The following is a 27,035-nucleotide window of genomic DNA, read 5'->3' on the forward strand; positions in this document are numbered from 1 at the left end:
AAACAAAGTACGTCACAGCTGTGCTGTACCATGGAGTTACTCCCCCAGCCTCAACTGCCTCTTAAAATATTTTTTGGTGGGACTGCAATTTGGAATTCAGGGCTTTGCACTTACAAAGCAGGTGCTCTACTGCTTGGATCAAACCTCCTGTCCGTTTTGCTCTGGTTATTTTGGAGATAGGGTCTTGTGAACTATTTGCCGAGGCTGACCTTGAACCATGATTCTCCCGATGTTAGCCTCCCAAGTAGGTAGGATTACAGGGGTGAGCCACCAGTGCTCAGCACACCTCATTTTTTTTTTTCTTTCTGTTTTTGTATTGGTATTTGAATTCAGTGCTTTGTGTTTGAGAGGCAGGTGCTGTACCACTTGAGCCGTACCTCTAGCTCACAACTGCCATTTTTAAGAGACTCCCTTATTTCAGTGCACTTTCGACAACTGAAGAATGCACTAGAACCGAATAGTGGTTATTTCTGGGGATATGAGGTAGAAAGGAGAGGATCCACTGTTTTTCTTTTATCCTGTCTGAGAGTTTTTTTTTTTTTTTACAGTGTACCTGCAGTGGACCCAGAAAATGATGTTGTAGTTACTGAGTACAGGACTCTCTTCCTGTTAAGAGCTTGTCTGAAGGAAATGTTTCCAGCCCAGATTCAAAGTCTTGCCTTACCCAGGGATGGGCACAGGGAGGTTGCCTGCCCAGTGATCTACCTGTTGGGTTCTTGTCTGCCCTCTTCATGGTTTCTCCTCTGATGAATGTGGAAAGATGTGCCTCTGTACCTCAGGTCTGTTTGTCACCTGCTAGTGGGAGTGCAGGAGTCAAAGGAAGGTCTGTTAATGGTAGAAGGACCCCAGAGCAAAGTGGAAGCTACTTGGGTATGCTGACAAAGATTTGTATTCAGAAAGGTAGTTTGTTGTTTATTAAGCATTTATTAAATACCTCCCCAAAAGGGCCTGGATGTCACCGGGACCTTTCATCAGGACTGACATATGCAAGAATGGCACATATTAAAATATCTGCTTATTAGTTCAAATCCAATATAATTTTCCCTTGAGCTAGAACCTCATGAACTTGAAGTACTCAGTGGCATGGCATCCTCTGATTTAAAGATTTTAACAAAGTGTAACTAGAAGACCCAGTTTTCAAAATGGCTTTTTAAAGGCCAACAAATTAGCTGAAAGGGAAGGATAAAAAGGAATAACCTGTCTTCAAATAATAAATCTATAGTGAGCTCAGCCACAAAAAGATCACACAGCTGATCAGCCACAGCTGATCTTTGTATTTCAGACTCTTCCATGATAATCAGCACCTTGCTGAGAGCAGGAGAGGCACCCACCCCACACCCCAGGGAAAAAAACATTACGCAGACAGCTTCTGCTTGTTTTTACCATATATTCCAGGGGTATGTGTGTGGAGTTTTTGTTTGTTTTTACATTTATACAGTTTACATTGCTTGACCCATAAATAACACTCAAAAGATTAATAGGGCCATAGTTTTTTAAAGAGTATTTACACAGCCCCACCATGCATACAGAGCCTTTTTTAATATTGAAAAATCAAAAAGCAAAAGAACTTTCCTTCACTAGGCAATATAAATTTGACCTTCTAAACTTATAAACCCTGACTAAAATACAAGCAACGGTTTCATCCACTAATGCTGTTTCTGATTCCCTAACGAATCTAGCACTGCAGTGTAACAAACGTCTTGCGATTCAGGGATATAAAAATATCAGCTTTAAAATCTGAACTGTACAGTATATACATTAATATTTGCACCGTTAAATTAGGAATACACTTATGTCTATGAAATACTACATTATAAATAGCAGTTTTGTTTTAATCTGTAGCTGGAACTAATACAATGTTTACCTGGCTATTGGGGACTGAAAGGGACAAGGTGGCCTTGCACAATAGAATGCACAGTGTTAGCTAGGTCATTGTGACGACATGCATGCCTCACAAGACAGACCAGTCAGGACCTGAGCCAACCTGACTTACATAATGACAAACACTATTGGTTTACAAAGGTGGCTGGAGTTCTCCATCTTCTAACATGGACACCCTCTGTCCAATCACCTTGTGACAGTTTCTTGAGTATTTTCTTGTGGATTGGAGACCAAAGTAGCTCTATGAAAGTATAACTTTGTGCCTGACATAGACACAAGGTACCATGTGAACCTGGCACCATTCAACGAAGGTAAAGTGGAGAACTCACACCTTTCAAATGTTATCTGACACTGTAAACAGCAGTAGGGTTCTCATTTACACGGGCCACTTTAAACTATTTTAATAACTTCCCTATGCAAGAGAAAAGATACAAGTCATGGTTAATGGTTAAGTTTTAGACAAGTGATCTCCACAGCTACTCAGTTAAGAAATAATACAGTTTTTGCCCTTGTGTCCCTTTTTCTTCTTGGATTTAGTTGTCCTCTGACTAAACTGAGGGGTGGGCAGTGCCGAAGCTGGACTAGAAAGGTCATCTGTATAGTAAGCGAATCTCTGTGGCCGGGGCTGAGGGATTGGTTGTCCGAGAAAATATCCTTCCTCTTCTGAGTCAGAAGAGGAAGAGGAGGAGGAGCACCAGGAGTCATCGTCCTCCCCATACAGCCCCAGAAACCTGTTCAGGCCTGGGTTCTGCAGTGCGTAATCTGAGGTGGCGTGGGTATACTGTCCATACAGATCAGCATTCTGGATGTACGCCTGGATCTCCCGGGCACTTTTATTCTGAATAAATTTCTCGTAATTATCGGGAGTGTAAAGCCGCAGTCTGTCCTTAGGGGAGTATTTCCTTTCTGTGACGAGATTCAGGGCATTGTCAGAGCGGGACTTTCTACTTCTCCTGCGGCGATGATGATGAGGCCTGGATCCCCTCTCTTCAAAATGGTAGACCCGTCTCCGAGTCCTTTCGCTCATTGGCGGCTGGCGGATTTCAATGTTGTCATAGCTTCCATTGTCAATAACATCATCCGAAAATTTCACCTGCTGTGGTCTGGACTGAGACTTGGATCTTCTGAGCACTGGCAGATGGACTGGTTTCTCTTCAGGCATGATTTTTTCAGGACACAACTCTGAACTTAGACTTTTTAAGGACTCGGCACTCCTGTGCAACATGGACGAGTTCAGAGTTCCCATATTGCTCATTTTCTCACACTCATCGGCCTCCATCTCCTCAAAGTTTTGTAGAGAATATAAGGACGGCCTTGGCTTGCCTTCACCATCCACAGAAGCCCCTACAACAGAGGCCAAAACAAGACATGATTCTCAGAAATTCTTACATTCTGACACTTGTTAAAAACAAGGTACCAAAAGGAAAACATTTCAAAGAAAATTGCCTATTTCAATATTAACTAATACCCATGGGAGAAAACCACCTTATTCACCAATTAAGAAGAAGTATGAATTTTGCCAATGACACAAAAGCCACATCCTCCCTTGTAAGCCCCAATGTCTTGGAGCCAAAGATTATTCTAGCACATGGCATGAACAGCAAAAATTTAACGGCTCTTCACAGAAGCCTTTTTCATTCATTGATTAATTTAAGCTGTGGAAACTTCTGAGTCCATTCAAGTCAAAGGCCTCATTTCAGCATCTTTCAGTCAATCCCTTTCTTCATAAATACATGGCCAGCATCATGTACCATCTTCCTCTTCTCAGACTAGTAGCTGGCAAACCACAGCTCAACAGCCTACTTGAGCCTGTTTTTCTTGGAACACAGCAGTACTGACTTGTTTACAGAGAAGCAACCATAGATGATAGAAACTGTATGGCCTAAAAAGGACTTATCAAGCTCTTTACAGAAAAAAGTTTTGTCCAACCCGACCCAGACCTTGAGCTACCCTTCATCACCTTCAACTCATTAAATATGCTGTTTCCAGATTAGACTAAAATTTTTCTCAAAACTGAGACTGGTGTCTTTTGTTATAATTGTAGCCAGGAAAATTAAATACATATAGCAGATTGTAAGTGATGACAGGAAGTATTGTGGACTTGTCAGCTGGAAACTCTGTAACTGCCCATTATTGTCAGGGAATGTCAACCCCTAATATTTTTATTTTCCAGGTGTTGGGGATTGAATCTAGGGCTGTGCATATTGCTAAGCACATTCTGTGCTGAGCTACATGCTACACCTCCAGCCGTGGATCCTAACACTTGAACTTGCACAGAATATGTCTGGTTTTGATTTTAAATGTTTAAACACCTAGCACGGGGCCTGGCAGACAGTCTTGTTCCCCATGCTTCCTCCATTCCCCTTTGTTGTGACAAGTCCATAGGAACCAGTTGGGAAACTGTGTCTCATTCCTTTTGCATAGGGCATTCCTGGCAGTGGGCATCCACAAAACCCTTTCCTGGTTCTCTTACAGTAACACAACCTTTTTGAAAGGATGGGATGTCATTAGTTTGACTATACAATTAGCCTGATCACATAAAGGCAATGTTTTTGTGTCGAAAGACTTACTGCAAATATGAGATTCATAACACATTGGGTTCTAGGTCCAGTCTTTCCTTCAGAACCTGTGTAATGTTAGGTATTTAGCTTCCTAGTAATTCGTGTTTCTGCTATGTAAAATGTCATATCTACTTTGTACAGCTCAAGATCATTTTAAAGATACAGTAAGAATACATGGAAAACATTAAAGTGCTATTTTGTAATGAGAAAAAGTGCTCATATTTTTAAGCTATCTTGCTGCAGGACAATTCAGGAAAATGAAAAAGTTATAAGCTTATAAAGTGCACAGGTCAATTTTAATATTTTTAAATTTATACAGTACAAATGAAAATAGAATCTTTGAGACACAATACAGCTGCAGCCTCCCTTGTCAATTAAACCAAGTTTCTCCCCCTTAAAATAGGGGTTGACACCTATCTGAAAAGGCTGTATTGATACAGATGCATTCACATATAGAGACACATGTTTGCTTTGCTCTAGGGAGGCATTCACATGAAATGCCTTCCTTCCCCTAGTCCAGTTTTAAATAATATGGCCCCTCCTGGTGCTGAACTGCAATTTTCTTTTTTTGAATTACAATTTTCTGAATAAGCTTTTTAATGGCTCCCTTTTCAAATAGCCCATAATCCCTAGATTACATACCTGTGATATTAGACAAAGCCAAAGAATCCATAGAATCTCGGACACTTTGCTCTGGTTTCAAGTCTGATAAACACTCCAGGGAATCTTCATACCACTGTGTTTGCTCATGATTATATCCTGAAGCACCGTGGTCCAGATCCAATTCCTGGAGCCTTCTGCTGCTTGCAGGGCCTGGGTGGCTGCCATATGCCGAATCACCCAGTCCATCTTGTGACTGGGCCCAATACATATCAGATTGGTATTTTTTACTTGCAAGGCTCTGGTGATTTTGCTTTAACTCGGTCTTATTTTTAACCATGTTATCAGATATCCAATGCTCACTGGCTCTAATATCCATCTCACTGGGCTGCTGCTGAAAGAGGCTTTTATCACCAAACTTGAGGAGGAGCTGTGTCATATAGTCTTCATGCTCAGCCCATTCTTCAGGGTCTTCGGGGGTTTCCTGCTCTACTCTGCCTTTCCAGAATTCTTCATTGGCAAAATTTGCTCCTTGCCTGGAGAGACTCAGATCATCCAGCTTCCTAGAAAGGGTGTCATCAGCATTGCCTGAAAGGCCTGGAAACTTATAGTTCAGAGCAGGGGACAAGAGAAGGGACTGTCTGCACTGATCTGCTGACCGGCTGCTTTTGCCCATGCGGACACTTCTTCTGGAGTCTCTTGATCGAGCTGACTGGAACGCAGAGTCGGAAGAGTCAGAAGCATGGACGTCTTCACCCAGGCTACAGGTTTTTGAGCAATAAATCTGACCTTGTTTGGGAAGGAAGGGACATCCCAACAAAGAGGCTTTACACTGGGCACAGGAAAAGCATGCTTCTGTGGCATGCCAGTGCTGCCCATCGTAGGTCATCTGAGCATGGTCAACACCTATTTTGAAAAAGGGTAGGAAAACAGTTCTAGCTTACTGCTTGAAATGAAGGAATGGAGAAATGGAGAAAAGAAACTGGACAAGAGGGAACTCTCAGGTGATGGAAATATTCTGTGTCTTGACCAGGATGTTGGTTATGGGGGTACAACTGATCCTTATTACTTGTAAAGTTAATATTTGTGAATTTGACAACCAAGATTTACCTGAAATCCCAAAATTGATACATATAAAACACTTTCATGTGTTCCCATATTATAATCAAGTGTCTTATTCATGGTCTGTTCAGTGCTATGATGCATTTTTGTGGTACTTGTTGTTTGTTTTGTTACTTTTCTGTTTAAAATGCTGAGAAGCTGTCTTCCTAGGTGCAAGATGCCTCGTAGAGAAAAATGTGTGCATTAGATAAGCCCCTAATCATGAATGACAGTGCTGCTGGCTGTGAGCAATAATATAAATGAATGAGTGAATAAATAATAAATAAATAAATGGCCTTAACTCCAAACACACATGAAACAAGATGATGTATTGATGGATGGATGAAAATGTTGTAACCAGGACTAGAGTGTAGCTCAGTGGTACAGGACTTCCCTAACATGTGTGAGGCCCTGAATTTGATTCCCAGTACCACCAAAAAAGAAAGAAAAAACCAGAGGCTCATGGAAACCTAACCCTTTATTTCTCTCAGGAGCAATGGTTCAGATTTCACTTTCAGTACTTGGGGCTGTGAGTAGCCAGAATTGACTGTATATCTATCTGTCAGTACTCAACCAACAGTAACATTTACGATTTGTATTTTTCACTGCATGTAAATTTTACCTCAATTTTCACAAAAGTAAGTGAAAAAAAGACTGTGGATCATCCTAGGTGACCAGTAGGTATGTGACAGGGAGACAGGCTGTACAGTGGACTTACCAATATGTTCTCCACATGTTTCACAGTACTCGGCATAGAGAGACTCAAAGCAGCCACAGCAGAAAGGGCGGCCATCTTTCATGATGTACCGCTGTCCTCCCAGGACGGTTTCACACTCAAGGCAGCAGAAGTGTTTCATGTGCCAGTGGCGACCCTCAGCTTCTGTGCACTCATCAGCAAAAATTATCTTTAGAAGGAAGCATGAAACCGTAAGATGAAATAAAATCTATGTGAACTATTTCAAAGGCCAAAAAACTTTTCTGGACAACTGATACTGGCTTTTGAATCAGACAACTAGGGGCTGTATGAGAGGGGCACTGCTGCAATCTTATGACTTCTTGCCTGGTCGCCTTCTCCCTAGAGGTAGAAGACCTCCAGAGGAGGCAAAAAGTCAGTTGGTGGAGAGTTTTTCTTTCTCAGGCTCAACAGCACAACCAGCCCACAGGTCTGAAGGAAAGTCATTTATTTGTCCTACTTTTGTTCACCAATAACACTTGGGTAGCATAATCTGATGAAGAACACACTTGCAATGAAATAATTTAGTGGTGTCTATGTGTTTTAATAGAAAAAAAAACTTATTAAAATATCTGTGGAGTCCACACAGTTATAGCCACAGGGATGCTGGAGTTGTGTGAATAGCTTTTGTGTAGATGCTGGCTTCATTTGACCTCGTGGTCACCTCCAGATTGAGAACTTTTAATTTGTTTTGGTTTCTAAGGAGATACAGTGAGGTACCCTGGATTGAATCTTGGAATAGAAAAGGGACATTAGAAGAACTGAGGAAATGTAAATAAAGTCTATTATATTATAACAATGTTAATTCTTATTTTTGACAGTTACATGTAAAATGTTGGCGGGGGGGGGGAGACTGGGAGAAGGATATGTAAGAACTCTAATATTTTTTCAACTTACTATAAATTTAAAGTTACTTTAAAATAAAAAGCTTTAGAAAAAGAAGTTTCCTTTCACACCATCATTCTTTCCTACATTCCCACTGTTAACTTGGTGTGCGTCTTTCTACAACTTTTTTGTGTATCTATAAATGTGTACAGTGTATTGGGGCATCCCCTCTGTACTTAAATAATAAAATCGTGATATTATTTCTTCCCCACCCTCACCGAAGGCATTATATTTGGGGAGGCACAAAGTCACCTGCTGCCCTCTCTTGATTAGCTGCACAATTCTCCACTGTATGAATATACAGTGTTATCTTAAAAGCACACAGAATAAAACCCAGGAGACATTTTATTTTGTTTAGATGGGAACAGTGGAATACTGGCTTACTATCAGCTTATTTTTTTCCAGTGTTAAGGCATGAATTTTTTTACCTCGTCACATGCTGAGCACCGGGGTTTGAGCAGTTCTGCGTGATGCCTGCCACAGTGAATTTTTCCATCCTGATAAAAATAGATGAGGTCGACTAGCAGCTCATTACACGTGAAACAGACAAAACAGGATGGGTGCCAGCACACACCAGGGCCTGCACGAGAGGCAAACACTGCAACTTCCCCTCCGTTTATCTTCAATCCACACTGAAAACAAAGATTGGAAGTTAAAATAGTCCTTTCTTTTAACGATTGGATTCTCACTTTACAATATATTCCAAGTTCATCAGGGATGCTTTATTTGTGTCTCCTCTTCCTGTTATTTAATGGCTCCTTAATACTGGATTACTTGTGATCCTCAGCTATAGTGAACTTGCCTCGCATACACATCCCCATAGGCTGTTTCTAAGTACCATATAATCTGATCCATGTTAAACGTGATTTTCCTGGGCCAGTCTCCTGCTGGATACATTTGCTAGTCTGAGAACCACCAGTAAAGTTCTGAATGTCTTTGTTATGCTTCCCCATTTTCAAATACTCCTAAGTGTATCCTAGTGCCTCTATCCATGCCGGCATCCCATGCAAGGAACAGTTTCACCTGTGTTTAATATAGGCCGACTGACAGTCCTACTGTTATACACAGCAGTGCAGCCAGTGATGAATATGCATCACTATGCCATAAAAAAAACCCTGGATTTTGTCTCTTACTTTTTGGAGGCTTTTAAGGGTACACAACAGTGCTAGCCATCACCTGCTCCCCCCGCCCCCATCATTCCATCCACATCACTCCCACCAGCCACTCATCTCAAAGTGGGCTACCTGCTCACACACGGCATGCATTACTGCTCTGGACAAGAGTTTAATGGATCCTCTCCCGAGAGCTTCTTTCTTCCTCTGAGCACTGAACACCTGCAATTCTTTCTTCTCCTCTTCACTCAAAGACTGGCAATACCGCACCTTCACAGAAAGGAAAACAAAAGGCCCATGCTGGAGCTTCTCACCCATTTATGTCAGAATGAGTTTCAGGAAATAAAACAGTAAGTGTAGCTGTCCTGCCTTGAATCCCCAGTTTTAAAATGACACCATAGCTAAATCTTGTAGCCTCTGTCGCTCTAGGATAACGAACATGCAAGCTGGAGGAATAGCTTTGTTTTACTGGTTTTTAAAATGGGAAATGTTTCATTTCAACTCTTATCAGCAAAAGACACTGATAAAAGTAAAGCATTCACCTTTTCACAAAAGGTTTCAACTGTTAATTGCCACTTTCACTCCACATTCTCCAGCCCTAAACTCAACTTCAGGCCTGAGCTACCACAAAGCATTCAACCTGGACACAGTGACAGGGAAATGTCAGGAATTTGTCAGCTCCTGACAATTGGTGGGTGGCTGCAAACACTATAAAAACCAACTTGTGTTAAGTTTATTGCCTTAACTCCGATTTCTCTGTTCCCTTAAAGAAAGGAAAGCTGTGTTCTCAGCCAAATTTTAACTGAAGAAAGGCCAAAGAGAGACCTAGCTGTGATGAGCTGGGTTTATGAGCAGCATCACCATGTGTACCCGTTTCTTTTCTAATTACCTGCTTCCTGTTACTTTACCTCATTGTCATGTGGTGGCAACTGGTATAAAAGCTGTTTAACCCGATGCTTCTCTCCAGGGCTGTTCACGTACGGAACCTTTTCCTCTGGCAAGCATGCAAAATAGAGCTGGATCTGCATAAGAGACAGAGAATGACATCAGTCCATGAAACTGACGTCTTTAAATTCACCTTTCCCTGGGTACAAGGTTTTCTCTTCTAATGAGAAGTCCAGCTGAGCCAACTCAGCAGAACTTCGAACTGCAGATAACTAGCACTCAGCTGCTAAATTGCTCTTCAGGAATGCAATTTGTGGTGACAATTAGGGGCATCATAAATTATGCACCATAAAATATGCACATTTAATGTTACTACTGCTCAGCCAGTCTTCTAGGGGTCAGCTAAGGGATCAGCTGAGCGTCCTGGGTGAATTCTACAAATGACCACACAGGCTGTGTGATTCTGTCCAAAATCTAGTCACTACACACAAATGTTTACTTTGCCCTCTGAATTTTACATGTTACCAGACAAAAGCTGTTTTGTTACATATAAGTGCTCCCTGAAGGGTTCTCACAGGCATCAGCGTCGTCGGCTTCCATGGTGCTAGTTTTCTCAATATCTCGAATCAGTTTTCCCAAGGAAACTGGACAGGAGCCATGCTGAACTGGAGTTAGTGTGTTTTGAAAGGAAAACTGAAATTTTATTTTTCTGATGTTTTTAAATAAGGAACAGTGGATACTGGAAAGGATACTACAATGCTAGAAGGAATGAAAGGGATTTGAGGAGTAGACAGGTAAGGGAATTTGGCTCCTGTCTGTTCAATGTCAGTGCCACACACACCTTTTTTCTAATAAGCAGGTTGTCCAACTGTTGCTTCCCTACTGCTGCACTATCACCTACCCTGTCCCATTGTATCAGGTGTAGAAGCTTTTTACACTTACACTTACCTTGTGCCAGGTTCTACCCTAGGCCCTGGAAGAGTAACCATTCTTAAAGGAGTTCCCACTTTACAGAAAATGCAGCCATAACTCAGATGCAACCACCCACCAAATTGGTCTTTTTGTTTTGGTGGTACTGGAGTTTGAACTCAGGGCCTCACAACTTGCTAGGCAGGTGCTCTATCACTTGAGCCACTACACTAGTCCTTTTTTGCTTTGGTTATTTTTGAGACAGGGTCTTGAGTTTCTTCCTGGGGTGAGTGAGTCTAGACTATCATACTTCTACCTAAGGCCTCCCAAGTAGCTGGGATGACAGTCTGTACCATCATGCTCAGCTTACTTGTTAAGATAGGGTCTTGTTAACTTTTGTCCCCAGACTGGCTTTGAACTGTGATCCTCTATCTCTTTGCCTCCTGAGTAGCTGTGATTACTGCTGTGAGCCACTGTACCTGGCTCAGTTGTCATCTTTTATTTCAAATGATGCTTTTGCCCTTATAATTATATCTATCACTAATGGTTTTCGACAAGTTCATCATTAAATGGAAAAATAAAAAATAGGCATATAGAGTGCTCCCATGTTCCTTAAAATAAACAAGGCAAAAGATTAACTCTTTAATTATTTTTCCATTCCCCACTGTGTGGTGACAGACTCTTCAATACAAAGTTATCAAAGGTCAGATTTCTAGGCAACACCACTCACCAGGTAGATTCTTTTTTTTTTTTTTCCTTTTTCTTTTATTATTCATATGTGCATACAAGGCTTGGTTCATTTCTCCCCCCTGCCCCCACCCCCTCCCTTACCACCCACTCCGCCCCCTTCCCTCTCCCCCCCTCAATACCCAACAGAAACTATTTTGCCCTTATTTCTAATTTTGTTGTAGAGAGAGTATAGGCAATAATAGGCAGGAACAAGGGTTTTTGCTGGTTGAGATAAGGATAGCTATACAGGGCATTGATTCTTAGAGCTCTGCATTTCTCTTTCAAAGCAAAAGCATTTCTGAGAACTGGCCTGGAAGCTGCCCTTTCTTTACCTTTTTGTTATCACTCAAGTTTTAATCACAGGTTAATTCTTCTCTCTGAAGAACGACTTATCAGAAATGCACATATAACACACGGATGTGCGATAGTGTGGATTTCATTCATCCTGACGTCCCATAGCAGTGCTGTGGGATGACTAGGGAATCCATGGGAACAGAGACAAAAAATATCATTGAGAAACTAAATAGCACCTGAAAAAGCAAACAAAGCCATCCATGGAGGAGGGAGAGGCACAGTGTCGCAGAGATGGTCTATACATTTCTAAAACAGTGTTCTTTAGTCTCATGTCACACTGGAAAACATACAAACCCGAATGACTGAGTTCCCACCTGCTCTGGTCTAAGGCCGGGGGGGACCCAGGCGTATTCCTCCAGCGCACAGCCCGAATCATCATCCGAGGTGGAACTTCTCTGACACCCAAAGGCCAGTTTGCTCATTTTGGGGTCCATCTCCAAAGGCATAATAATCAAGTTAAAATCCCAATTTTTTAGTCACAGGACATGCAATAATGGTTGCTGTGGACAAAATAAGAAAAAAGGCAAATTAAAAACCTGAAGGCATTATTCTTACCCTCCAAGAGCATTTTGTTGAATGCTTGTTTATACACAGCTGGCCCCAGGGTGACTGGAGTTACCACCCTCTCATCCCTAGGGCCACAGAAAATGAAAATCTCAAGACTACTGAATTCAGAAGTGGCCCCCTTAAAACCAGCTTAGTATTTCACAACAAACAAACAAAAAATGCTACAAAGCTAGTTTGTCTCCAGTTGCTTTTACAAGGTGCCTTTTCACAGGATTCATTGGAAAAGTACTCCAAATTGCTTTGTTGACTCTTTAACTCGCCTACAAATGAAATCCCTCTGAAGTCCCAAGAGTTGTAGAAAGAAGTGTTAGCAACTAAGTTACCACCTGCCTTCCCCATTACTATGTGCCATGAAAAATGGCTACAGAAACCCATCAGCTCCCCTTCTTCCTAAGCAATTCCTCCAACTGAGACAGTGCTGCCTGCTGAGAGTGGGTGCCCAGGGCCAAACTGCTTAGGTTTCAGGCTTCTGATCATGACACTAAGCTTGGTTTACACACTAAATAGAAATAGCACAGTTAAATTCCTGTATAGCACATTAAATCCTCAGGCCTTCACTAAGGGCTGAAGTCAGCCAGATGCTCATCCATGAGTTTTTTTCCACAAAAAGTCATTGAATCCAGCTTGATGACTATTCATGTTTAATTGTGTTAAAAGTCAGCATTTCTTGAAAAGTTATGTAGTACCTACTGTGTGTGGAAGGCCACCAGCTGACTACTGGGCAAAGTGAGATGTTAAATCCTCTTCTGAATGAAAGGCTGCCTCAGAAGGTATGAAGGTATCAAGACAACATTCCTTGCCCTAAAAACCAGAAATTTTGTTACCACCACATATCGTTTTTTTAAGAGTGTTCTGATTCTCAAAAATCATCTCTCCCCCAAGGCATTTATTAAAAAAAGAAGAGGAGGAGGAGGGGGAGGGGGAGGGGGAGGGGGAGGGGGAGGGGGAGGGGGAGGGGGAGGGGGAGGGGGAGGAGGAGGAGGAGGAGGAGGAGGAGGAGGAGGAGGAGGAGGAGGAGGAGGAGGAAGAATTTTATACTTGCCTTTTCCCCAAAAAATGTAAAGAAACAAAACAGTAATGAGTCCAGCATCATCATTTTAGAGAAAACAAGGCTAGGGAAGTTAAGTGACTTTCCCAAGGTCACACAAGCTAAAAGCCAGAGTCAGACTTCCAAAAGTGCTGCCTTAATCGATGTTATCACTCGCTTAAATGTAGAAAACCTAAACGATTTCGGCCCCAGATAGACGGAAATTTTTTCAGCAATTATCTCATTGTGACTATAAAGTGTGTTATTAAATGTTATCTATTAAAATCTGTGATTATCAAAATTTGGTTTTTCTTTTATAAATTAAATTAAAATTCACATAGTCCACAGTGTAAGGCCAAGCACCTCATGGCTACAGTCTTTCTAGCAGGATAGAGCATTGCCACACAGTAGGTATTAGTTCAACTAAAAAATGTAATTTTCATCCACTGCGAGCAGAAAGTAAAGACCTCATTTCTTACACAACCATTGGGAGGTTATGACCTTTCAAACAGGTCATCATTTCACACAGGTGCAATTCATTCGTCTTGACTCAGGAAAGGCTTTCTAAACATAGGCGCATTCCTGTAGCTCCTCAATAAAAAGGGACATGTTAATGAAAGTCAGAAAATGTCTTGGATCTAAGCCTCTTTCCCTTTTGTTTTGAAAAAAACAACTCCCACAAGTCAAAGGAAGGACTTTAATTAGTAACTCAAAAAAGCCCCTGTCAGAACTGGTGCCTCCAATGCAATTTAAACAAGGAGTGAGAAATATGAATATTTGTCCCTTGCCAAGGCTGGCTGGGGTGGGGGGAACAGTATGTTATGTGCTCTGCAGATTTACAAAGAACATAAATATTAAATAGTAACTAAAAATTAAATGTCACTATATTATAAAACAAGAGAAAACACCACAAATTATGACAAACCATGGATTTCTCTCCAGGCTAGCAGTAAAATACAGATTGTCAAAGATCTGAATTACTTTTATAGCTATATTCCTTGATCTGCTTTTTGTAAAAATGTGGAGTAAACTCCTATCCTACTCAAGGCAAATCACGGTTAGATGCCACCATTCTCTCCTCCCAGTCACCTGGATGCACTGGCCACATCTTAAACCTGTACGCACTCATTTTAAAGTTTTTCAAGGAAAACTTTAAACTCTGAGGACTGTCATTTGCTGATGAGGTGGAGGGCACAACTTCAGGAACATAAGGGTCAAAATCATTTCATTAAGAGCATGCTACTCGGTTTTATTTGTACCCAACTTACTCCTTTGTGCCTAGCCTGAAACTGTTAGTGTCACACAGTATTTAATTGCCACATCAAGCAACCAGATACAGTCTGTACCTCACTTAAAGATACAAAACAGAACCTCAGAACCATTGGCATCAGGGCAAATCGTCTAAAGTCAGTAAGTTATCAAGCAGTGGCCCCTGTGATCAGAAACCCCTGTAGGGCTGGAGGTATGCCTCAAGGCAGTAAAGTGCCTTGCAAGTGCCACCACCAAACCAAAAAAAAACAAAAACAAAACCAAAAACAGAAAGAGAGAGCAAGAGAGAGAAAGCCTATGACCCCACACTGCCTCCTAGGGGTGAAAGCTGATCAAGCCAATTTCCTTTTTGTGCACTAGCCATGTCACTTGCACTGCAGACACACAAAGTAACACTGTGGCAGGTCAGACACTCCATCCACCCACAGAAGCCAGAGGAACATATACAGTCAAAAAGGAGTTGCAGAGCTGGGCGCAGTGGTTCACGGGTGTAATCCTAGCTACCTGGGAGGCTGAGATCAGCCCGAGGAAATACTTCATGAGTCCCCCATCTCCAAAATAATCAGACAGAAATGGACTGGAATTGTTGCTCAAGCAGTAGTTCAACTGTTTGCCAGCATGAAAAATTCAAACCCCATTCACAGTTCTGAACTGTTGGTTCAGTTTACTTATTGGAGAAAATCTCTGCATGAGAGGATAATTACTTAAAATGAAAACATCACACTTATTAATAAGTTCTCAGTGCTGACCAAATGACAAACAATAAAAACAAGTAGCATGACCTCTACTTGGAGCAGGTTATGGTTAAAAGATGCCACATTACCACTAACTTCTTTACCTGGTAACACAAAAGCTTGAATTTAGAGTTTCCTTACTTTTTGAAATTATGTATACTTGCCAGCAGACCCAGTTTATTCTTTGGTAAATCACTGACTCATATACTGTGCTGGGTGAGCAGCTGGCTGCTCCAAGCATGACACTTGTGCTTGTAATAAGTTACAATAAAAAAGGTAAGTAAAAATGTGATCCCACAAACTTCACACACATCCCTAACCTGAGCATGCACATTATTATGTAGTATTTTCTTTGATAGCACAAAAGAAAAAGGGGACCTGGCCATTACTTCTGCTCTCGTTATGAATGAGATCTGATATCTTCTGATGATATCTAAATAATCATATTTGGTCTACCCAAATACAAGCACACAAAACCATGGGAAAAACAGATCAATAGAAAAATAACCATTTTCACTTTCTGATGTTGTCTTTAAGGACGATCACATGAACTTGGGGCAGAAATCAGGTTTGCAACCTCAGCTGGGTTGCAATGGAAGTATTCAAAGTATTCAAAGCAATGGAGTTACGCTATACAGCAAAACAATTTTCGTCATGCCTTCTATTTTTCTTTTGCAGAACTTCTCTTGGCCCTGAATTTATTTTTTATAAATTTTTATTTTGATGTAATTCCAACGATCAGAAAAATTGCAGTAGGAAAAGCAACTCCTGTATGTTCTTTATCAGACTCATCAACTGCTCATTTTGCTCCATTTGCTTTATCCCCCCTCATTCTCCCTACTTACCCCCCTACACACTCAAGTCTGTTTTATGAGATCTATTTGAGAGTACTTTCACATTCTCTTATATAAACCACAGTTAAATTAAATGCATCTTCTAAAAAACACTTATTTAAAAACAATAAAATCTTTGAGTGAGGGTGTTGGGGATCTGGTTCAATCTCTAGAACTGCCCCCCCAACCCGCTCCACAGAATACCACTACCACCTATGGGCAAAGGATGTTAGATGCTGGAAACATACAATGAAGAGTTCAAAGAGCTCAAACCATCAGCATCCTGTGATTCTTCTAGGGCAGGGGTACTGTTCTGGTCTTGAAGTACTGTAATTAAAGTGAATAAACTTAATCAAAAATGAATGACATGATATATTAACCAATCCTATACTAGATTTGGAAATGAATCAATAGGAATCCCACTTCTCTGGTGTCTCTTTATAATTACAAATGTAAATAAATGTCATAGTAATTTTCAGGAATGGGTTTTGACCAATAGGGAATGTGTAGAGGAAGGAAGCAAAACCTTTAATGGCTAAGAACAGCAGCAAGGATGTCATTGAGGTCAAGCCCAGACAATATATTTGAATTTAATTTGAGCAGATTATAAATTCGTTGTAGACACCATTTTGAAGACTAAAGGCCAGTTCTAAGAGTCAAGTAGAGAAAGGAATGACAAATAGAAGAAAAGGGCCTGGACATAAGAAAGGTGAGAAGTCCAAGAGAGTTGGGATGCTTTTTCTTAGAAAGACAAGGGTTATCATGGGTGTAGTCTATACAAGCTATAATGTAGAAAATGGAAGTTCCATTTCCCTCCTTTGTCCTTTCTCCTCTTCCTTGAAAATAGCTAAATAGTAGCTTCTCACCATTTAAAATGAAACACACAAAGCTTGCAGATATATTACTTCTCTCTCAATCATCATATAATTGTCAAGAGAACATCTGACCCGGGAGGTAAGAGTTCTCAGCATGCAGTAAACTCACTAAACGTCTTGGGACCTGGTTGTTTAAAATAGCAATTACTCTCCTTTCAAAGATGGTTTAAGGATGCAAGAGTTTTAAATCAGGAAAGAGTTATAAGAATACAAACAATTAGTTACTGTTGCAAGGTACCAACTGGCCTTATTTCCACAGTGACTAGTCAGATTTTCTGTTTTTTCTTTTGGAGTACAGGGGATTAAACCCAAGGCTTCGTGCATGCTAGGAAGGGCTTTACCACAGAGCCACCTTCCCTTCCCACCTCCCCTCATGGCAGGTTTTCCTTTGTGAATAGAAACATGTTAACAACAAACAAAAGTTACATGTTCACACCTGGGTTTTGCCTTTTTGTGTTCACAGGCCTCTAGCATCTTCAAGTGTAAACAATTTTGCAAAAAGGATTGGCTGCCATTTCTAGTTGCCTTGCAGTCAGTTTCTATCATACCCCACATAAAACCTGGGGCACCATGCAACAGATGCACATATAACAGCTTGTGTGATGGTCTGTGGATCATGGCAGGATCTTTCCAGGAGTCTCAGGCTGAGCAACAGTTGTAAACACCTCTTACTCTCTGGTTGGGTATGAGTGTCATCCAGTGATGTAATGAGGGGCTCCTTGTGAAACTGACTTTCTGGATGCATTCATTCCATCCATTCACTCATTCATCCTTATATTTAAACATCACTACTGATGGGTTCTGGGGAATATCAGAAAGACAACAACTGATATTTATTCCATTAAAAGACAGAACTTAAAAAAAAATGTAGCCAGTTTGCTAAGAATGATTCCAAATTCCGTTATAGGTTTCCTTTTTGTCTAATGGTGGCATGTGTGTAACTTATGTGTTTTAGGCTTTGGCTCATCTCTTGTTTTCATTTTGAGCACAGTGGAAAGTGTACTGGCTTTAGAAATGGAGAAGTAGAAGTTCTACTGCAGCCATCCAGCTGGGTGTGACCTGTGAGCCTGCTGCCTCATGTGGAATGTGAGGAGCTGTTATCTAGATCTGCACAGTTCAGTTCAGTTCCTGACATGACTTTATGATAAGTGGCAAACTTTCTGTAGGTTTTTCTCTTCCTGCTGTCATGTTTTGACTCCTGCCACTACTGTCTTTTACTCAGTAGTCTTTCCCTTAGTTCCTAACTAACAGTTCTGTAAATTAGGCCACTAGTCTTTGAAAAAGTTTGTCTGAAACTACACAGAGTACACAGTGGATGAGGGTTTAAGTGGTCCTCCTAGAAGCTAAGAAATCACTGGTGGAATCAGATGGCATTCAGTATGAGAAAGTGTTATTCACACCAAAACTGAGCTTTATTATTTTGCTCTGCCATTGTGTTTATTTGGGGATTCTTTTACTTTCTCCAAGGCAGTATGCTGTATCTAGGATAACTAAGGATTATTATTTTGACTGACCTTGACATATACATCAATGAGTCTTCACCGTTTTTCTACTAGAGCACTTAGTAAGTCAGCATAGTACCTAAAGGTTCAGAAGCCGTGATGGTTTTGCTAGATGACAGATTTTTCCAAAAAAATAGTAATAGATGGCAACTGTATTTGAATCAGGCATTTAAGAATCATACATCCCAAGCAGGAAACTTTGGACTTGACACCACAGGTGGTGAGAAATGACAAAAGGTGCAAAAGTGGAAGACACCACATGTATTTCTGATCTTTAATAAGATTGGCATCATAGGAAGACAAAAGGAACCTGGGGGGGGTGGGCGGGGAACTAGCCCCTAAGGAAACCTAAACATGGTGGCCTGGGGAAAGTAAAAAAAAAACTAGTAGGAAAGGGAGAAACTGAGGTACTAGATTGAAAAATAGCATGCAAATCTATAAATATTTACAGGGCAACTTAGAAGGGGAGTGAGATTTGAGGGAGTTCAGGAGCTGAGTTCAATCCCACACATACTGAGGTTATAACTGTCTGTCAGTTATGGCATCATTCTCACTGCTCATCATTTTTGTGGACCAAGTCATCAACTCAAATCAAAATCATGCACATATAAAACAGAATAATATTCAGAAGTCCCAGGTCACATTCTTTATTACCAATACTTTTCCCAATGAAATCTCACACTAGACCCTGTATGAAGATTACCACAGCATCCTAGGATGCCTATGGAAAAAGTACTTCTTGTGTGAACATGCCCAGGGAAGTTAGAAAACCTTTGATCACCAAAAACCTGAACAGATACTGATTTGTGAAGTCAGTTGGGCTAACATTCCCTAAATGTCCCCTGCTGCTAGGGGCCACCCTGTGGGCCACAAACTATTTAACAACTCCTTTGTTAAACTGCTTGTTAACAAGGCCTTATTGCATAGGAGATGTAGCTCACAGGATCCCCATTCAAAAAAACCGACTAATTCTTCCGGGCTAAATATGCAGGTGAATTAAATTTAATCACAGACAAATTTGGTTATGCAGAAATCTGTAACACTTCCATTTTTCACAACACAAAAACTATATAAGTTTTAGGGACATACACATTTCTTTAGGGGATGTCCTTAACTTAAAATCAATTCAGAGCTATCAAAACTATGGAAATCAAGGTCTGAATTGCAAACACTCTAATTTCCTTAAAGTTTTCACACACCCACAGCACATTCAATGCCTGTCTGCTAGAGACAAGTCATTGCTAACAGAACCAGATCCATTTCATTGTGTTGAAAAATAAAAGCATAATGAAGTTATCTATCAGCAGATATTGCTCAGGAGACATTCCTTTACTAAAAGTACTTCAGACTAGTAATTAGTAGCATTCGGTCACTTGCCCTTTGGCATTTTCTGTATTTTCCAGGTAAACCTCCATCCAACTCACACATTTTCCAACAGCTGACTGATCTGTCCTGTGCCACCAGTTGCCAAAAAAAACTATCCATTTTTCCAAAAGGAAACGTGGAACATTTTCAAAGCATTCTAATTTAATGTCCAAATACATTCCACGACAGTAAGACAGACTGCTTAACAAAAGGAGGAAATAGGATGACAAGGCCTGGTCCTTTGCCAGAGCGAAGCTTTTGGGGGAGGGACACTTTTCTGGGTTATACAAGAAGATCCAAACTGCACGCTGTGATGAGTGGCGACCCACGCCGGGCACTGTCCCCACAAGCTCATAATTCCCCTGAGAGCGGGACGCAGACATTTCTCAAAACCATGTTCCCGTCAGTCTCCTATTGATTTTTTTTTTTTTTTGAATTTCTATTTTCCACGGCGGCGCAAGGAAACGGCAGCCAGACTTGACTCCAATGTACACAGGGACTCGGGTTTCACCCCGTCACCTGTTGGCTCTCGAACAACACTCCTCTTTGTGAAACTTACAGCACTCACTTGAAACAAGTTTCCAGAGAAAACACTTCAATAAAGTGTTTGAGAACTCACAAGGCTTGAGTTGTAAAAACAAGTTCCACACACAGCCTGGTTTACACCGATACAGATTAACGCGAAAGCCCGAGCCTTCGAACACGGGGCCCGAGGACAACGACAGGGAAAGGATGTCACCCTTCTTTCCTCGGGAAAACTGGGCTGGATGAAGGGGGACCCCTGGGTCTACCGGTCTCGGCAGGAGGAAAAGGGACACACCTTCCAGCAGGCGTCAGCGCCCCCTACGCCCCAAGACCCAGCACCGCGCACCGCGAGGGGGCGCCCCGGGCCGCGGGTGCGACCCGGCTCCGGTCCCCCTCATCCCACCCCGCAGCCTCCCCGGCCTTGGGTGGCCCGAGGCCGAAGTCCAGTCCCAGTGGCACGGAGCGCCCCCGCGCAGGCGCGGACCCCAAGCTCCGGGGACAAGACGGTCACCTTCGAAGTTCCCTACCACCTCCAGAAGGCCACCGTCGCCTCTCAGCGCAGCGTCGCCCCTCCGCAGAAAAGCACCAGCCGCGCCGCTGCCCGCGGGTCCCACGTTTAGCCTCCAACTCCCGAACAGATGTCCCCTCCCCGCGGGCGCGCCTCGCCGCGCAACCCGCAGCCCTCCCGCGGTCGGTCCCCGCCGTCCGCGGCCACCACGCCGCGCTTCCCCCACCCGCGGGCGCGGAGCCGAGTGAGCGCGGCCTACGGCCCCGCAGCGCGAACCCGCTGCTCACCGCGCAGCAGCGGCCAGCCTGAGTACCTTCCCGAAGGCGAAGAGGACTGGGTGCTCTGCAGGGCCCTCGCGCCCACCCATTTCCCGAGGAGACCCAGCAGGGCGGAGACTTAGAGGCAGGACAGTGAGTGAGCGCAGGGTCCTCCCCCGTCCTCGCCCCCCGTGACGCACGTTCCCCAGGGCCAGTCCTTGACGAGTCACCCGCGGCAGCCCTTTCACCAGCCGGGGGTACACCAGCAAAAGGTCCTCCTGCTCCGAGACGACCTCCGGTGCCCACCGGCGTGGCACTTTGCTCTCTTCCATTTGAGTCGCCTAGTCCAGGCCACCGCATCCCCCACACCCCAGCTCTGCCTCGCCCCAAGATCCTCCACCGCGCCGAGAAAAAAAACCATCCCCGCTCAGCGCCCGGAGCCAGCGAGCTTCAAAAGTAACCAGAGCCCGCAGTAAAAAAAAAAAAAAAAAGTAACCGTTTCGCTTCCTGCAGATCCCACCCCGGGCGAGCCGAGTGCTGCAGGCCGGCCGACCCGCTCCAGACCTCAGCTGAGCTCCGCTCCCGGGCTCCGGTCCGCAGGAGGCGCCGGTCCCAGCCAGATCGCGCCGCCGCCCGCTTTCTAGGAACTGTCACTGCTGACCGTGCCCCTGGCAAGTGTCCACTAGGTCCAGCGCGCACGCGAGTCCTCGAAAAGATTATCCACCCACTTGGCCCGCAGCTGCAGCACCTACCTCCGTCCGCCCGCCCGCTCCATTCCCGGGAGCCCCAGTGAGTGGAGCCGCCGGGATGCAAAAACCCCAGGGAGCTTAAGTAAACTTCCCCTCCCGCAGGTGCACGCGCAGCCACAAACGCTGGGAGAGAGAAAATGCAAGGCTGCCACTTCGGTTTGAGGGGCGGTGCTGAGGATCAACCCAGGGCGTCATGCATGCGAGGCATGAGCTCTACCACTGAGCAATAACTCCTGCCCCACAAAGGCTACCACTGAAAGAAATCATCTCCACGCTGCCCATAACAATGTCAGCAAATGGCATGTTGAACCAAGTTCTCACTTGGAAGGGATCATTAACATACGAATTCTCCTCTTAAGACTTCCTTGCATTTTAAAGTGCTACCTGCTGCTTAGAGAAGAAGATTTATTTTTATCAGTAAATAACAGGAGAAGAAAAGGAGTCAGGACACACGAGATACTAAGTACCCAGTAAGAATTTTTACAAATAAGTAGAGTGAGCGTCATTATTCAAAGACAAGGAAATGTCCCATACATGTTAAAGTTAATCTTGTTTCTGAGCTATTTATGGGCGCACTAAGAGAAGGAGGCAGTGGGCTCCAGTTTTCCACAGAAAGGATGAAAAGAAGCAAAAACAGGACCTCAAAGTAAGCCCAGCAGCAGAGGTCTGACACTTTTGTTGAACTACAGATTTCAGTTTTGGACAATAGCGTCCTTATCACCAGGTGATGGGATGCCAAGGTGGGGGTGGGGAGCTTTCTCCATCTCTAACATGCTAGTTAATAAAAGCAACTTAAAATGCTCACCAGATCCCAGATTCTTAGGTACCCTATTAAAAAAAAAAAAAACTATCATCAGGATTTCTTGGGAGTGCTTTGCAACATACATATTTCTACAGTATACAGCTGAACAATAGTTTATTGTACCTGTGGTTTAAAGATACACAAACAAGTTGCCATAAATAGACCAGCCAAGTAAATAACTCTGAGGCCAAACTCTGTTATCTCTACTGCAAAAGCAAGGCAGCTGAGGAGAAGCTGATTTTTTTTTAAGTTACTCTTTTTAAAGTGAAAAGACGAAAAAGTTGTGGCTCTGCTGTTAGACTAGTTTGGAAACACTGATTCAGACAACAGGATTTGTAACTCAAATAATCTATCGGCCAAATGGATTCCTAGGCAGAATAGATAGATGATGAGAATATTTATTATTAAACGAATATTTATTTATTAATAAATATTTAAAGCACCCGACTTAGACATTAGAATCAGGAAGTAAAACTGAAAAGCCAGGGCTGGAGGCCATGGCTTAAATGGTAGAGTGCTTGGCTTGCAAAACCCTGAGTTCAAACCCCAGTACCATCAAAAATCAAGCCAAACCAAACCAAAAAACTGAAAAGCCAGAGCAGCTAGCTCCCCCACCTCCCACCACAGAGATTAAGTTAAAAGAACAGGGAGACATAAGTAGCTATCTGTATCTGCTTTCCCCTTTGAGATTTTAAAAACTTACTAACTCTTCCACTAGTAGGTAAAGAGACTAAAATCTGGCAAAGAGAAATTCTAAAACAAATCTATTGACCCTGTAGCTTGGGTTGACTTAGATCATATCACCATGTTTTAAATAGTAAATATCCATTGTCTAATGATTAGGGGTTACTGGAGGAGGACATGTCCACATGTCCCCAGCTCAGAAAATATATAAAGAACACCCATAAGAGTCACTATTTTGAGTCTTTACTCCCACTCTCTTCATGGGGAGCAGGAGATGCCCCCCGCCCACTTCTCTCTACTTTTATCCTATTATCGTAAAATTAAGTCTTGCTAAAACTTCTATCTTGTGAGACTCCCCATTTTGCATGTGAGATGCCTTGAAATTCTTTTCACATGTGTGCGTCTCAAGTACCTGTGATTTTTCATGGAAACTGGGAATCTGAGGGAACCCCTTCATCTCTCATCTGGTGACGGATTCCAGTTTCAAGATGATTCCCCAAAGTTCTAACACAGAGCTCCTTTGCCTTAGGGTATGGGAATTTGTGGGAAGACTTCAAAGCTTACCCTGCGGATCTGAGAAATTATCCATGAATATCTGGATCAGAATTCCTTTTTCCTACTGTATTTTGTAGGAGCTTCCTCAGGGAAGAATTGAACTAACAGTATCTGGAGGACAAATGTGCAATCAGTTACTGATTTAAACCAAATCCTAAATTGTCACATCATTAAGATACAGAGAGTATTGACAGGTGAATGCATACAGCTAGGCTGACCCTTTTTGGAATAGCTGTTAAAGGAGAGCCTCACATGAGTTGAGGCCACAAAATACTCCCAACTAGAGTATCAGTACTAAATGTCAGTCATTGAGAATGTTTTCTCTAAGGTAGCTACTTGTAAATACCTTTGCTCCATTTTTCAACAGACTGTCAGCTTTATTATCTATTTTAAGTGTTTTTACTGATGAAACAGTTTGGAGACAGTTAAAAGCTTCCAACTAATTTTCAATTTATGTAGCAGACTTTGGTTTGAAAGGCATTACTATTATAGTAAGGGTGAATTTATGCAGGACAGGGAGCAAGGCCCCCCACCCAGAATCATTTTGTTTTAGCCAGGTGGAATATGCATTGCTTGCTGATCATACTTGTGGGGGACTGAGAAAAGAAACACAAAAATTCTCAGAGCTTAGTTTCCTTCATCCTGGTCTCAGCCCTACTGTCATCTCAACAGAGAGAACTTCTTCCCTACCTCAACCCAAAATATCACCCTTGTCTCCATTTGGAATATTCAGCCGCAGAGCACTTGGTGTTGCTGGAATTATGTGCTACTTATTTATTGGTTTACCATCTTCTTCCCTGGTAGTTGGGGACTTTGGGTGTTTGTTACTGTGTTCTCAGCACCTAGCATCACACTTGGACATAAGCAGACAAGTGCAATAAAGGTAAGTTGAGTGAATGAATGATTCTCACACATCTTTCTTTCCAGGCCCTCACAGGTATACCATGCCTATCCAAGTAAATCTACTTCTAGTCAAAAGCCATCATCCAAATGGATGAGACTATAATATGAAAAACAAATACGCCAAGGGCAGAAAAGTAAAGAAGTAATATTTGTGAAGGAAAGTCCCTCCTCTCCTCCACTTAGGGAAGCATGGCAGGTACAAAAACCAGGTAGAATGAGAAAGGAGGGGCTAAGCCTGCTGAATGCTGAAATGAAGAAATAGGGGCTGAGGTCATGAAATGTTCCCATAGTGGTGAAATTCAAATTATGATCCCAGGAAGAAACAACTAATCAACAAGGCTCACATGAAAGAAGTAGCCAATCAGCAAAATCCCAAGTAAATTCTTTAAAAGCCTGTCCCCTACCCCACATGGGCACAGCAGTAGAGACATTTCCCTTATTGCCCACCATTTTTTCTTTACTGGTGTCCTAATAAATCTTTGCTATCTCCTACTCTCCCATCTCAGTAAATGCCTTATCAACCCTGTGGCCCCAAATTCATGACTTTGTGGTGTCGTGTATGAGGAGATCTTTCCAGGGACTTTATCTATCCTTTTCCACATCACTATACCACATCAGGATAAAGAGTGCATCCACCTCTTTTTCAAGTCTCCACTTCCAACATACTACACAGTAGGAAGCAGGGGCTGGGCAAATCTGTATACACTGTAAGTGACTCTTTTACTTTCAAATTTCTTTTGAGATCTTTCTTGGAGAAGACATCTCTACCCACTGGAGGACAATCTGGAGCCAGTGGTCCCCCCCGTCCCCCACCCCAGCCCTCCAAGTCAGGACTGATCACACTGACATTAAGTTCCCTCATTTCTGAAGGTTTATACTTGGAGTTCCTTCCTTCCTTTCCTTTTTTTTTTTGACAGTACTGGGGTTTGAACTGAGGACCTCACACTTGCTAGGCAGGTACTTTACCACTTGAGAGCCCCTCTGCTGGCCTAAGTCCCCTCTTTTCTGAGGGTTGCAATGGGTTTTTGGAAGTCCTTCTTCTTATACAAGACATTGCTATCAGAAGTCACACCTCAGTCTCACACAGATGTCTAGGTAAAAACCATCTCTTGGTGGGATGCTCAGATGAGACTTAGGGGTGCTGGAACATCCCTCCCCCAGTCTTCAAATCCCTCTGACTCATCCTGGTCAAATTCCTCTAAATGGTCCAAGGTCCCTTATGTCCAGGCCTTCATATATCAGGACCTGTGGGAGGGATGCCAGGTGGGTCTTGCCTATTTAGGACATTCTAGACCACCCTGAGCTCTCTTGTGTTCCCCCATCATCTGTACAGTACCCTGCTCTTTCTTCCCACTCCCCCTAGCACTGCCTGTGGTTTTGCCCATCCATCTTCTAGAACTACTGTGTTGGTCATGAGTGAAAATGTGGCTCATGGTCTGTTTTTATGGAAACCTTCTCGATGTTTAAAACTCCGTGAAGGTTCAATTCATCCTCTCCTGACTTTCTAGCATGCTTCCAGAGAAGTTAAATCCCTTTCTTTGTTTTCCTTTCTCTGGAAACCTTCCACTCTGCCTTTACTGCTCCAACCTCTTGGACCAACTTTGCCATTCTGCCACTCTGCCTGATTCCACAGGGGCCATCTCCCCCAAGGTGGTGCTAGGGCGCCATGGTGGTGCTAGGACTCAGGCACAGGGTCAGAGCCACCTTATTACACCCTAGGGAGAACTGTAGTTAATCTGTGGCTAAAAGAGCTATCTGAGAGTACTCTGAATCAATGTACTTGTTTATATGTGTTACTTTTATAAACATGTAAAAGCTGGTTTCTAAAAAAAAAAAAATTGGTTTTCTTATCTTAATCATGCCTAGTCAAAATGCAGTCATTCAAGAATTGACCATTTTAAAACTCAAGTAGCTGTATGATTGCCTAATTGGGGGCTTGTAAAGGGACCTGAAAGTTTGGTTATTTAAACAAAGGATTTTAATTTGCTTCATTCTGTCCTAAATATAATTTGGATTTAACTCTTTTATAATGTATGAGTCCATCAACAAATGTGTTTTTGTAAATTGTTATTATATAGAGGAACAGTATAAGATTGCTTTCTTTTCTGAGTCCTCATTAAAATATTAGAC

The 27,035-nt window shown here is 42.6% G+C and overlaps 1 protein-coding gene across 6 annotated transcripts in view; it reads right to left on the bottom strand.

The window, feature by feature from the left end:
* Positions 1-901: 901 nt before the first annotated feature.
* Positions 902-27,035, bottom strand: part of Prickle1 (prickle planar cell polarity protein 1) — a 119,316-nt gene continuing 93,182 nt past the window's right edge. The window contains exons 1-9 of one of the 6 annotated variants that reach the window (XM_074083150.1): positions 21,243-21,578; positions 13,008-13,118; positions 12,065-12,250; positions 9,782-9,895; positions 9,006-9,143; positions 8,190-8,393; positions 6,862-7,048; positions 5,085-5,948; positions 902-3,225 (exon numbers count right to left, since the gene is read on the bottom strand). In XM_074083150.1, coding sequence (XP_073939251.1) covers positions 2,366-3,225; positions 5,085-5,948; positions 6,862-7,048; positions 8,190-8,393; positions 9,006-9,143; positions 9,782-9,895; positions 12,065-12,196 — 2,499 coding nt within the window. In that variant the 5' untranslated portion in view covers positions 12,197-12,250; positions 13,008-13,118; positions 21,243-21,578 and the 3' untranslated portion in view covers positions 902-2,365. Of the gene's footprint in view, positions 3,226-5,084; positions 5,949-6,861; positions 7,049-8,189; positions 8,394-9,005; positions 9,144-9,781; positions 9,896-12,064; positions 12,251-13,003; positions 13,119-21,242; positions 21,579-21,964; positions 23,103-27,035 lie in introns of those variants that run through there. The other 5 variants (XM_074083152.1, XM_074083148.1, XM_074083149.1 and 2 more) reach the window with 5 other exon arrangements.

The sequence above is a fragment of the Castor canadensis genome, chromosome 8, assembly GCF_047511655.1.
Source record: "Castor canadensis chromosome 8, mCasCan1.hap1v2, whole genome shotgun sequence".
In the NCBI taxonomy this organism is placed as follows: domain Eukaryota; kingdom Metazoa; phylum Chordata; class Mammalia; order Rodentia; family Castoridae; genus Castor; species Castor canadensis.